This window comes from Macrobrachium nipponense, chromosome 22 (assembly GCF_015104395.2).
Source record: "Macrobrachium nipponense isolate FS-2020 chromosome 22, ASM1510439v2, whole genome shotgun sequence".
In the NCBI taxonomy this organism is placed as follows: Eukaryota; Metazoa; Arthropoda; class Malacostraca; order Decapoda; family Palaemonidae; genus Macrobrachium; species Macrobrachium nipponense.
The window spans coordinates 40,266,646-40,280,827 of record NC_087213.1 but is presented as its reverse complement, the minus strand read 5'-3'; the positions used below and the strand labels follow the sequence as shown (position 1 = coordinate 40,280,827).

The window sequence follows — 14,182 nt, the reverse complement described above, 5'->3', positions numbered from 1 at the left end:
CGGCTGCTTTAGCAGGCCTCTTCTCTGTGGCAGGAGTCTTGGAAAGTCTGACAGAAGGCCAAGAAGGTCAGGAAAACATTCTTTCTGAGGCCAGAAACGGCTACCAGGGTCATGGACGTATCGTGGTGAGAGACAAACTTGGACAGGACTTCTTTCACTATGCTGAAAGGGGGGAGAGGCATAGAAATCAGGCCCGACCAGTCCTAGAGCATTGCGTCCGTTGCCCATGCCTGGGGGTCGGGAATCAGGGAGCAGTAGACTGGGAGGTGATGGATCCTTGACATTGCAAACAGGTCAACCAGCAGCTTTCCCTACCATTTCCACAGGTCTATGCACACCTCTGGATTCAGTGTCCATTCCGTCAGTAAAACCTGCTTGCAGTGACTCAACTCATCCACTAAAACGTACTTGGCCTGGATGAAGTGGGTCAAGAGTCTGGTTCGGTTGGTTTGCATCCAGAGAAGAAGGTCCTTGGCTGTTAAATAAAGAAAGAAGGAGAGTTCCTCCAATTCTCGATACCATATGCCAATGTGGTCGTGTTGTTCGCGTTGACTATGACTGTCCTGTCTTGAGTCTGTCAAAAAATGTTGAAGGGCCAAATGTATTGTCTTCAACTCTTACACACTGATGTGAAGTCTCTTCTCCTTTGGAGACCACATTATGGAAACTTCAATGTCATTTAGGAGAGCTCCCCAACCTATCTCTGACACATCTGAGTATAACGTCAAGTCAGGGATAAATGGTTGCAATTGCTTCCTTATCAGAAACCAACAAAGGTCTTCTGTGATTTCAGGATTGATGCAGAAAATGGAGTAGTCGGGAGAGATTTCCTTCACCTACTGACCTTTAGGAGAATTGTAGAGCTCCTGTATGAAGTCTTCCTAGAAGCATGAACTCTCCAATGGACGAGTGTGTGCCCAGCAGACTCACCCCCTCGTTAACAGAGCAAAACAGGCAACAGATGAAGCTCCTTACATTTCTCCAAGCTTGGACACTTTTGTGGGATGGAAAAGCCTGAAGTCCGAAAATCGATCATTCCCAAATCGAGAATTGTGTTAGACATAATTGGGATTTCTAATAATTGATTAAGAGACCCAATTTTTGAGTCAGAAGAAGCCTTTAGTAGGGTCTCTGTGCATAATTCCTTCAAAGGGGAGCATAGCAGCCAGTCGTCTAGATATAGGCAAATGTTGATTCTCAATAGATAAAGCCACTTTGCTAATGGAGTGAGAACTTGGGTGAAGACTTGCAGAACTGTTGAGAGGCCAAAGGATATGAAACAGCAGGAGTGGTGCCAGCTTGGCCACTGACGGTGCACCAGCCGAGGAAGTACTGCCACATGTGAGCGTGCGGGTACGAGTGAACACAATGGTACTGGAAAGTAGGACACTGGGGCCAGACACTGGGCGCACACGCTTAGAACACCATTCGGACACTACATGCTTGAAAACTGGACATAAACACTATGCAATCCTTTGACACACAATGATTTTTCTTTGAAGCAGAAGACCACTTTGATGCCAAACACTGGCATTCCAACACAGAGGGTACAGAATTAACATGCTCAGGACTAAACCAAAAACTCCAGAGGAGAAACTGTCAGTGGAAGGAAAGTGCCTTTTCAATAGTCTAGACACTGTCAAGAAGTGCTTCTGCTCTCTGTTGGCACTTGAATCTGAACTAGACGGCAAGTCATGCACATACATACGAACACCTTCCCAATGGTGGTCCTCCGAGTCCTGGGAACTAACAACAGGCTTGGCTGAGGGAACAACTACCTGTGGGCAAACCCCACCAACCTCCTCTAGACCTACAGTGTGCTTCCTCCCAAGTTTGAGGCAGTTTGACAGTGACCACTATCCAGGAGAATCGGTGAGATGGGTTGCCACCCCCTCCACTGCACTTGTGCCAACATTAAATTCACCCAACTTATTCAGAATGGCTTTCACTGACGACCCAATTTGGGCTACGGAACTGACAAGAAGACCAAACTTACGGTCTACCCTGGCTTTGATGCTGGCAATGGTATTGGGATTGGCAGGAAGGTAGCCAGGTGAGAGAGTAGGAGGCAAAGTCAGAGGGCTAGTGATAGGGGAGACAGCAGTCACAGTCCTAGTAGGCACCGGTTAAAAACAACATCAGATTTCAGAATGGTAACCTGACTAGCCCATGCTCTAGCCTCAGCTCTAACAGCCACTTTCCTCTATTTTTCTTTCTGTACTTTTTAAGATGCGCTTCTAAAACTAACCATCTACCCTGATTCCAGTCTTTGCCTTCGTCACATCTTTAGTCAAATGAGCAAATCTGCCCCTACAATAGCCACACGTCGTGTGCGAGTCATACTTGAAGGAAGCAAGTCTAGTCATGCAACCTTTGCTGTATTAACACTAGAAAAGCTTGAATCTCACATACCGAGTCAATCCAGTCAAAATACTTCCAAAAACATTAATTAATCTAATAATTAGTGAGATACCAAGAGGGATGAATACTTTACCAAAGGCAAAAGATACAACCATCTGATGAAATTCGAATCAGAGCTGTCAACGACTGTGTAGTGGATCACCCGAAAAAAAAACCACACACTTCCTACATTGTTATACCTGTAATTAAGGGGACCGTCCGCTAAGTTGTGTATTTCTTTTTATTATACAAAATACATAATTTCCAAATATGTTTTAGACATATATAATACCTTCATCATACAAAAATTTCAAGTCATTTGAGCAAAAACTTTTAGTTTTATTAGCAAAAATTATAAAAAAAAATGTTTTAGATAGTTATTTCTTCGCTAATACGACATCAGTTGTATTGAAAATCATACCATAAAAACTACTTTATATACAGAATAATTCTGTGAGAACAGAATTTTTATTTTTTATTTTTTTATGATTTTATTTGCCTAGACAGTATAAAAAAAAATCGTAAAAAAAAGAAAGAAAACATTGGCTCAAGGAATTATGGGATTTTTATTCCTCTTTCCAATGATATCTTTCTCTTTAAAATTGGATAATAAATAACCAAGTAATGGCTACCAACATGTGAATAAGTATGTTTTTGAGTTATGAGCTCCAAAAGATTTGCTATGTAGATTTTTGTTTTTTTCTTAAGAAAAGTCAAAACATTATTATAATTACTTTATTTGTACTTTTATTGTTGATATCTGCATCAAGGATCCTGGTCCTCCCCCTAAAAGTGGTAGTATTAATATCCTAAGTGTGACACAAGACAATGATGTTGACAGCGTGACATGAGACAATGAGGGAGCTGATAACAATGAATTTTCGTGTTTTTCTTTCAGCACACTCCTGGCCTTTGCTAATTTTGCTAGCCTTAGTTGCTTAGTAGCCTTTTTGATCTTAGGTAACTTTGGCATTGCTATATCTTCACTAGGAAGTTATAAAAACAACGTAAACAGCAAGTAAACAAACGCATGTGCATGCAGCCACTTTGACGTCTGTGGAGTATGAGTTGTTCTCTTGAGTGAAGTTGAGTCTCACCTAAAACTGCCCAGAGCTCTCACACTACCTTTTATCGCTGCCAGACATATGAGAATTTCGAAACAAATCTGAAAAAATCGCGGTATATATGCAAAAATAAACACGCTAAGACGATCCTGTCAAACTCAGTCATACAGACGTCATCATTTAAAAACCGCTATATCTTCATTATTTGTATCAATAATTGGCTGAAACTTCTAGAAAGCATGTACGGCATGTTTCTGCATAGATAGAAATAATAACTCTTTTGTTTTTTCAAGTTGATAGGTCATCCGCCATAGCAGAATGTCCCCTTAACTGGATGTGGGCTGGGATTTTACCTACATAAAAACAAAAGCACTGTAGCGCAAATTTTTTAAATTTGAACTGCCAATGAAGTAGTACACTTACTGCCATGTAGTTATTTGCAAGTTACTTATATAAAACATTTCTTTCTGTGTAGCTGGCAAAAACTTCAACTGCAGTTTTGTCAAAACAATACATACTTTGATTCACGATAGTAAAAGTATCTTATGAATCATTTTTTAAATTAAAATTATTCAGTAATCTTTCTCATATCTGTGTTAACAAAACCATAATCTCCTAGATAATGGAAATTTTCTTGATATAAAAAAAATACTCTTCTACTGACATTAAATGGCAACTTCACAACCTTACTCCCCAAAATATTACGCTAGGTATAAGGTATAGGCAGTCCATGGTTACGTTGGTCTCGGTTAATATTGTTCTGAACTCAGTGCTTTTCAAATACATGAATTCAAAATCTGTTCTGGGTTACAGTGCATGTTCTGAAGTAATGTCATTTCAGTCTTCATGCACATTGTAAGTGATGGAAGAACAAATGTACATTTTTGGAGGAAATTCTACAAGATCATGGATGCACACCTCACCAGAAGCAAGGTAAGGCAAGACAACCAAAGAATTAAAGGTAAAACTTATATAACTTTATTTCTCATTTTAAGCAATTCTTTCATACGGTGTTCCGGCTTATGTCGCGCTAAGGAACAGAACCCTCAACGTAACCCAGGGACTGCCTGCAAGCTTACAAACAATAATCAAAACACTAGTCTGCTTATAAACAAGCCAGAATACAGTGCAGTACTGTACACACAATAAAACCAAACTGTACAGTATACTGTACCAAATTTTCTCTTGCTCTTACCTGCGATATGATGAACTGTTTATAGGGTTCACACTCAACTTCTTTTTTTAAAGAATAACCCAGAGTGGTGAAAGGCAAGCAAACATAGAGCAACATGATGCATACATGTACATTTGCAAATGCTGATTTTGCATTGACCAAGTGGCTACCATTATTGATTGCATTTTGGTATTTCTAAACCAAAAAACCATTAAATATTTCATTTAAATGTGTACATGGGTGCAGGGCTTTTTACAGATGTATGTATTACTGCAAGATTGTTACACATGTAAAAAATTGTGAAATCTTTACACCATCCAAAACACATTGTTTAAGCATTAGAGCTTAGGCTATTGTAAATAACCGTCTGAAACCTTTGGAAAATGTGTATGTAATGCACTACATTTACTGCTCAACACATACTATATAGTATTTACTATGGGCACCACAATCCACCCTTAGTGTCACCAGCCAGATATTTAGCCCTGATATGTAATAACTCTTTCTTGAAAATGTGGAATTTCACTTGCCTAATCATTTATTATGGTGTCCATGGTAGTTCTACACATTGTTAATGTCAGATTTGATGAACTTGCTGATAAATCTTGACCTAATATGAGAGAGAGAGAGAGAGAGAGAGAGAGAGAGAGAGAGAGAGAGAGAGAGAGAGAGAGAGAGAGAGAGAGAGAGAGCAGCTTAGGACAAGAGTAATTTGATTAGCTTAGGTAAAAAATAACACCACCATTGTGTTGTTTACATATGAAATTTGCATTTTAAATATTTTTACAGTGATATGAGATGAAGAACGATAGTGATAAAATACGTATTCTTATGTATAGTGTTATAAGTGTGATAATCATTGATTAAACTTGTATTGAAGCGCGCACACACACACACAAAGTTAATTTAGCATTTTATTGATATTTTGCTATTTACATTCATATTAGTATTTGAAAATTAGTCAATCATTTCTATCATAAAAATGAATTTAGTCATGGAAATTAAATGAAAATGCTGTAATTGGTGAACCTTGCTATATGAAAAAACTCGGAATTTTGTTCATTATCCACGATATACTATTTGGAGGAAAAAAAGAAAGAAGTTTTATGATAAGAGTTTAGAGCATATGTACGTAAAATACATGGGTAGATTATATAAAGGTGTAACTACCATTACATTGTGAACAACAGTACATTCATACAAACGAGACTGTATGGTACTGATTACATTACCACACAGTAATATTAACCCTTAAACGCCGAATGGACGTATTAAACATTGAGTCAAAATCTCCCCTCGCGGAAAAATACTTATAGGCCTACCAGCCGAAAACTTTTGAATCACGCGCCTTGGGGGATGCTGGGAGTTCACGGATCAAGGCATTGTTTTGTTTACAATTGTTACGCAGGCACGCAAGCGCGAATTTCTTTCTTATCGCACTAAAAAGTATCAGTGACACATCTCAAAAATTATTTTGTCACTTTGACATAATTTTTGCACCGTTTTAAATTATCCGTTACATGAAGTATTATATATGAAAATGTGCGCAATTTCATTTAGAATACAACAAAAAAATACTCATGATTGTAACTTTTATCAGTTTTGAAATATTTCCATATAAATAACGATAAGTGCCAAAATTTCAACCTTCGGTCAACTTTGACTACCGAAATGGTCGAAAAACGCAATTGTAAGCTAAAACGCTTATATTGTAGTAATATTCAACTATTTACCTTAATTTTGAAACAAATTGAAAGTCTCTAGCACAATATTTCGATTCATGGTCAATTTATGAAAAAATTTTTCCTTATGTCCGCGCGGTAACTCTTCCGAAAAAAATCATACATGCGATTGTGGTAATGTTTGCACCATTTTAAAATTAGCCGTTACATAAAGTTTTATATATGGAAATGTGCGCAATTTCATGCACAATACAACTAAAAACAACCCATGGTTGTAGCTTTTATCAGTTTTGAAATATTTTCATATAAAAAATGATGTGACAAATTTTCAACCTTCGGTCAATTTTGACTCTACAGAAATGGTCGAAAAACGCAATTGTAAGCTAAAACTCTTATATTCTAGTAATATTCAATCATTTACCTTCATTTTGTAACAAATTAGAAGTCTCTAGCACAATATTTCGATTTATGGTGAATTTATGAAAAAAATAACATTTTCCTTACGTCCGCGCGGTAACTCTTCCGAAAAAATCATACGTGCGATTGTGGTAATGTTTGCACCATTTTAAATTAGCCGTTACATAAAGTTTTATATATGAAAATGTGCGCAATTTTATGTAGAATACTACGAAAAATAATTGAAGGTTGTAGCTTTTCTCATTTTTGAAATATTTGCATATAAATCACGATAAATAGAAAAAAAACCACGTTCGGTCAACTTTGACTCTACCGAAATGGTCAAAAAACGCAATTGTAAGCTAAAACTCTTATATTTTAGTAATATTCAATCATTTACCTTCATTTTGCAACAAATTGGAAGTCTCTAGCACAATATTTCGATTTATGGTGAATTTATGAAAAAAACTTTCCTTCCCTCCGCGCGCGGATTCTCTGCCATAAATCTCCGAATTGCGTACATCGAATTCTCGGAAAATTTGCTCAGTTTCATATTAGGCATTTCATAGAGTTTTATATATGAAAATGTGCGCAATTTCATGTAAAATAAAAGGAAAAATATTTGAAGGTTGTAGCTTTTCTCATTTTCAAAATATTTGCATATAAATGACGATAAATAGAAAAAAACCACGTTCGGTCAACTTTGACTCTACCGAAATGGTCAAAAAACGCAATTGTAAGCTAAAACTCTTACAGTATCATAATATTCAATAATTTTTATTCATTTTGAAACAAATTGGAAGTCTCTAGAACAATATTTAGATTTACGGTGAATTTTTGGAAAAAAAAAATTTTTACGTCCGCGCGTTACGAATTCGTACATCATTTTGTGATAATATTTTTCAGCTGTTGCTTTTATTGTTTTACAATGTATTATATATCAAAATGATTGCAATTTAGTGTACAATACAACGAAAAAAAAAGAAACTCGTTAGCTTTTACCGTTTTTTGCACAGCATGATTTTAATACAATTATGTATGAATTTTTTTTTTTCGCTACCATATATCGCATTACTTACATATGATAATGATATTATTTTTCATTTCTGATGATTGCATACTAAACTTCAGGCAATGACAAAAAAAGGAGCCAAAAATGAACTCTTAATCTTCAAAACTAAGCGCGCTGTGATTTTTTGAAAAAATTATTTTTCCGCTTCCGCGCTCACTCAAAACCGGCTCCGGCATTCGGGGGAGTTTTTTATTTTTACCGCTTCGGCGTTTAAGGGTTAATGTAATCACATCAAAATAAAGTAATCAGTGCATACTGTAATCTAGTAAAGTGTATTTTTGTCTCCTGAAAAATGCTCACCACAAGGAATTATTCCTTGAATAGGCTTTTTATTATGAAGATATGCTAATAATATATAAGATAGGCTTTTTATTATGAAGATATGCTGATAATATATAAGATAGGCTTTTTATTATGAAGATATGCCAATACTATATAAGGTAAAAATGGTTTTATTACGTTAATGCAAGGAACACCACCACGCTAATCTATGACAATTATCATTTGTATGACTGCATTGTTCGGAGAAGTTATTCACTACCAAAATAATAATGAATTTCAAATTAAACACTAATGTTATTCTCAGTGTTATTCCTATCAAAATCAAAATTTCTGAACGGTTCCCAAACAAAAAACGTCGCTGCGAATGCAACTGTATAACTGGATGTTTACATTTTGTTTGCCTGCCACTCAAGAGTTAATGGTTGATACCACTGATATGTATGTTTGTATGGTGTTTTTACGTTGCATGGAACCAGTGGTTATTCAGCAACGGGACCAACGGCTTTACGTGACTTCCGAACCACATCGAGAGTGAACTTCTATTACCAGAAATACACATCTCTCACTCCTCAATGGAATGGCCGAGAATCGAACCCGCGACCACAGAGGTGAGAAGCAAACACCAAACCAACCACGCCGCTGAGGCGCTTTTCACTTATATGGAATCGTTCCATGAATAGGCTATTTATTATGAAGATATCCCAAAAATATATAAAGTGAAAATGGTTTTATTACCTTTATTGCCAGTTTTTATTATGTGAATCTTATCAGTAATTTCGATGGTTATCCCACCACGGCCGAGGCTTAGCCTACCAATAAACCTCAACACAGATAAATCAACGATGATGAGATTCATACTTGTGATATAGACTGAGAGATGGTCCAAGGAAAAACTGATGGCTAACTAATCCCACGACTGCTAATCCACAACTAAGGAATGACCCACTGTGTATACGTGTATATATATCTATATATACATACTTATATACATATATTATATATATATTTATATCTATATATATATATATATATATATATATATACTATAGAAGTATATATCTATAATCATTATGGATTTTAAACCATTTTAAATTATACGTACACATACTATAAATAAATCAAAGTGGTATAATACTGTCTTGAAAAATAGTGGGTTCGCTAATCTTGACATCATACAAAACAAAGCATCATTTCATTTTGCATTTTCTTTCTACCTTTTAATCTTCAGTTAAAACCCCTTTTAGACAGAGTTAACAGGGCTCCACAGGAATATTAGCTTGCACAGAAACAATACAGTCACCACCCTACTTACGAACATACACATATGAACAGGCAGGGTCACCAATTCAAATTTTGCTCTGCACACCTTTCTACTAGAAAAATTTTTACAGAGAACAAGTGGTCCGAAGTTCGATTCTCAGCTCGGCCAACGTGGAACCAGAGGAATTCATTTCTGGTGATAAAAATTCATTTCTCGATATAATGTGGTTCAGATCCCACAATAAGCCGTAGGCCCTGTTGCTAGGTAACCAATTACGTAGTTTCTAGCCACGTAAAAATATCTAATCCTTCGGGCCAGCCCAAGGAGAGCTGTTAATCAGCTCAGTGGTCTGGTAAAACTATGATATACTTAACTTTACAGAGAACAAGAACACAAGGAAAAAACCTGTTTCTTTAACCCCTTCCCTGATTATCCAGAGTATTCTTGGGATTAACTACCATGTACCATTCTTCTTACAATCATAAGAATACTTGTTCAAACTCATGAACTATTCTTACCTATTTCAATCTTCCGGATTTGACTCGTTCTTTGATAGATACCCAATTTTCTTTATTTCCTCTCCCCACAGGCAACATTTAGTATGCATTTTTGTCAATAGTACATGGTAGTGTGCTCTGTTTACATTATGAACTTTCAATGTCAGACACTGCTCCGACAAAATTCTCTACAAGATCATAACTTTCAAAGCAAAAATACTGAATTTTGAATACTGAATGAATCTAAAATTTTATCCTTACAAATAACTCAAGACACAAACGGCCGTCTGGGACATAAAATCTCTTGTAAGTATGGTGGTGGCTGCGTAGGAAAAGGTGATGAATACAGAATCATGAGGGAATGGAAAATAAAATTTCAAAACCAGGAGGTTGCACCACTACCAGTTATTGAGAGCAATACCTCATTTAAAAACCGCAACTCAGGTTCACCGGCAATGAAGTGCAGGGTGAAGATCTTGTCTGGTGACCAGTATTAGGAGTTGAAAAACTGCATTTTCCACCATTCACATTCAGATGGATTTCCCTCTACAGAAATAAACAATTTAAAAGTTTTCTCCACTTCTATTACTCATGCTGATTTTCTGCCTGAATTCCCTTCCAGTAATCTACCTTGTAATTTTTCACTTTTCATCAGGAATAAATCATTAAGTGCATTGTCAAACCAAAGTCATGATATTAATAAGCTTTTTCTCTACAATTTACTGCCATTCCGACAGGTCTGGATGACTGATTTCTTCAACTTAATCACTGGCACCAAAAGTTATTGAATTTCTGTTGTAATGAATTGTAATTGATACCATCACCCTTCTACACTACATGTAATTTCAAATGTATAAATTTCTTAAACTACAGTATTTATAGTCTTGTAAGTTAAAAAGTTGCAACAACTTTTTCATATTTATGATGTGCATGAGTGGTTTACTGTAATATTTTATGCTTTATTAGTTTTACTTACTCTTCACCAGAGACCGACTCTCTCCTCTCTCTTCGCACCTTTTCATAAATTCATATATTTCACTAAGTTGTGTATGTTGTAACATTTAAGCTCAGAACAAAACATCACCCTTTCCATTACCTTTATTATCCAAATTTACGAAGCAACATGGTTTTATTTTTAGATTACACACATCATATCCTATGCTGACATCTTCATAGCTTCAATAAACAATAAATTTGTCTATAGGTGCCAATGATTATACTAACTTTGGAAATATGGCCTTAAAAAGGAATTATACACAACCCAGCCTGTCTTCTTATTCTTAACAAAAGATAATAGTGAGACCATCCAGTACCTTTCAGTAAATCCAGTTCATTCCAATTAACTGTGGAAGACCATAATCTGATCCATAAAAAAACAATGAATGAGGCAAGCATAACCAACTGGGTTTGTCAAACACAAAAACAAAAGTACAACAACTGATCTTTAAATAAACAATTATGTAGACAAAATAAACACTTATATTTTCAGTACTGTATCTGGGAATACTATAAAAACATAATTTGATAAATGCATAGTGCTGTGCTTATTAAAGATATGAATGGTCTGTCACTGCAAATAGTTAATGTAAACAATACAGGAATGTATGCAGAAAAGCAATGAACAGCATTAGATTGAAAAATCTTTGTATGGCAAAACCATAGGTATATTACTTGTGACTTTCTTTTAATATCCCATTTTCAGTGATAGAGCAAAAATGGACTCATAAATTAATAAATCGTAGTAAGAAAACAAGAACTTAAATATACAGTAAACGACACAGAAAGCTATGGTTTCATGCATAAATTTTTTTAAGCAGTAGAAAACTACAGACAAAATTGTGCCATTACTTTATCTACAAGATGAAAAAACAAAGAAAATTTTTTTTTTAGGTACCTAGTACACCTGCTCATGTTCGTGACTTTAAACCCAAGTGCAGTCAACTGGCTATATATTTACAGAACTTTACAGTCTTACCTAATTTAGCTTGAAGCTCAAGGCCAACAAATTTTATTTCAAGTTGTAGCCCGAGATAAAAGTAATAAATAGGTAGCCTATATGCTGTTGACATTAATAATGGAATTTTATGTGGACTGGACCAGTCCCAATGGTAGTTAACATTCTCTTTAAGTCATGAACTGGGGTACAATTATTCAACAGAAAGAAGGTAATCAGTATTTCCACAGGTAACCAGGGTTCAGAAACAATTACCATCTTAAACAAGAGTACAAAACTACAAACTTTGGCAGGGTGTATTATCAGACATAAGACCAGTGTTTTATCAAAATTAAACCCCTTAAGTAAATCAACAAACAGATGACTTAGTAAGTCTGGGCATGTCATGGACACTCTTGGTATGATCAAACAACAGCCCAGGAAATAAGTAGGTAGGTATAAGTAATAGGTACATAACAATAGGCCTAAGGTCAGCAGTTGTCGCTTCACTTTGAAAGTTAAACCCCCCTACTTTAGGTAATGTGTGGGGCTAGCCTTACGCAAACCCCTACATAACCTAATACTGTTGAAGCCTCAACAAAGACATCTGGGGGTCATAACAGAATCACCAAATCGCTAGCTACAGCTAGGTAACCACTCATACCGATTTGTTTCGGCCCACATAAAGTTAAACAATACTAGCCTACTGGTTACGCAAATGCCTTGTGGCGTGCTGCTGAGTACTATTCAATGGGCACTAGCTATATCGTTGTGGGGTTGTACTACGACATCCCCAAAAGGCCTGGCTTTGTTACACGCCCGTACTAGTATACCACGTTCAAAGCTCACTGGTTCTAGAGCCTATTAGGATACATACAATTTCTCGTGGCCGTATTTAACGCAAACTCGGTAAACTGGTTAACCCTTAGGAGAAACCATATAACAACATAAATATAAGCATCAACCTAACGTTACAATCATAGTTTTGAGAGGAAATGAGGCAAACGAGAGAGTGGATGGATGAATGAATCAGCGAAGCGTGGTAGGAGCAGAGCAGAGCAGAGCAGAGCAGCAGCTTTCGAAATCCCCCGAAAAGCCTCTTTTTCACTGGTTTTCGCTTTATCTTCTTACGACACCCTAGACGAGCACAACCATGCAACAGATAATTAGTAATCCACAAGGAAAGGAACAAAACTTGAAGATAAAAGGGCATAGAAGCAATCAGATCAGAAAGAGTGGAGGAAAATTCAGGCGAGGGGAGAATAATGTGAAATGAGACAGACGGATGCATCTCTCCGCCTTTACGGTGTTTGTTGTTCTGCCTACAAACAAAACCTCACTTCATCAACACGTAAACAATCACACTGGCTGCGAGTTCAACGCCTTCACTTACTTGGATAAGTCTCTCGAAGCATTAAGCACTAAACTATCACATGGAATTACTCTTATAAAAGGCACTCAAATGAAAAATTACATTATTTCTGCGCCCCACCAACCTGTTCCTAAACGGGGGGATGGCGGGAGCGTAATGCGCATGCGCCAACACCCTACAGAAGTACCACACACAAAGAACTCCTCTCCCTTTTACATATTGATTAATATACCATCACTGACATAACTGAATTAAGAAATACTCTTTATACACATTAAAACATATTTTGAATCATTCTAAGATTTAAATAGAACCTCTGCTATAATAATTTTAGAAGTTCATAACAACTCCAAAGTTGGTTGGGTTGGTAAGAGATGATGTGCCGGGCAGAAAGACCCCAATGGCAGGACGGAAAAGCTTTCAGATAAAAGACAACTTTGTGTGTGAGGATTGAAATTCTTCGCCCAAGTACCGCAGACTATGTTTAAAAACTAAGACCATTTTTGTTTTAACTAATACGTGGACGTCGGCAAGCCTATTTTTTTCGCAAGCAAGGTTACATTAAGTTATCTATATACATAATGATATTAACAATTAAAATTAATAATCTACAAAAGTTTGGAACACGAGAAAAAACTAAAAATACTACGTGCTCGTCTGCACGCCACACACCCCAGGAAGGATGGCATCAGATGGGAAACGGTGTCAGTAACTTTACTGAATGGGGTATCCATAATCAGCACAGTAGCTAACATGCTGTCTCGCACAAATTGAGTTGGAATTCATGCGGAAGTATTTGTGACCTACGACCAAAACAGGCCTTAGAAACTTACCGCCCAAGACTACTTTGCAATGTAATAATCATAAACTTTAGTGGTAACGTTACTTATCGGAGCTATGCTGCTCTTCTCATTCACTCAGGGGCGTCATTTGGGGATGGGGCTGGGGGCAATTGCCCCTTGAAGACCGACTGATGACCTCTCAAGATTTAGTTGTCCCCTATAGCCTTTGAAATTATAATAATGATAATAATAATTCACTCAAAGATG

The 14,182-nt window shown here is 36.5% G+C and overlaps 1 protein-coding gene across 4 annotated transcripts in view; it reads right to left on the bottom strand.

The window, feature by feature from the left end:
• LOC135198607 (uncharacterized) overlaps positions 1-13,283 on the bottom strand; it is an 88,452-nt gene extending 75,169 nt beyond the window's left edge. For 2 of the 4 annotated variants that reach the window (XM_064226340.1, XM_064226343.1), the window contains exon 1: positions 13,155-13,283. Coding sequence is in view for 1 of the 4 variants with exons in the window: in XM_064226342.1 (XP_064082412.1) it covers positions 13,155-13,176 (22 nt within the window). In the remaining 3 variants the exon portion in view is untranslated. The remainder of the gene's footprint in view (positions 1-13,154) is intronic. The other 2 variants (XM_064226342.1, XM_064226341.1) reach the window with 2 other exon arrangements.
• Positions 13,284-14,182: the final 899 nt, after the last annotated feature.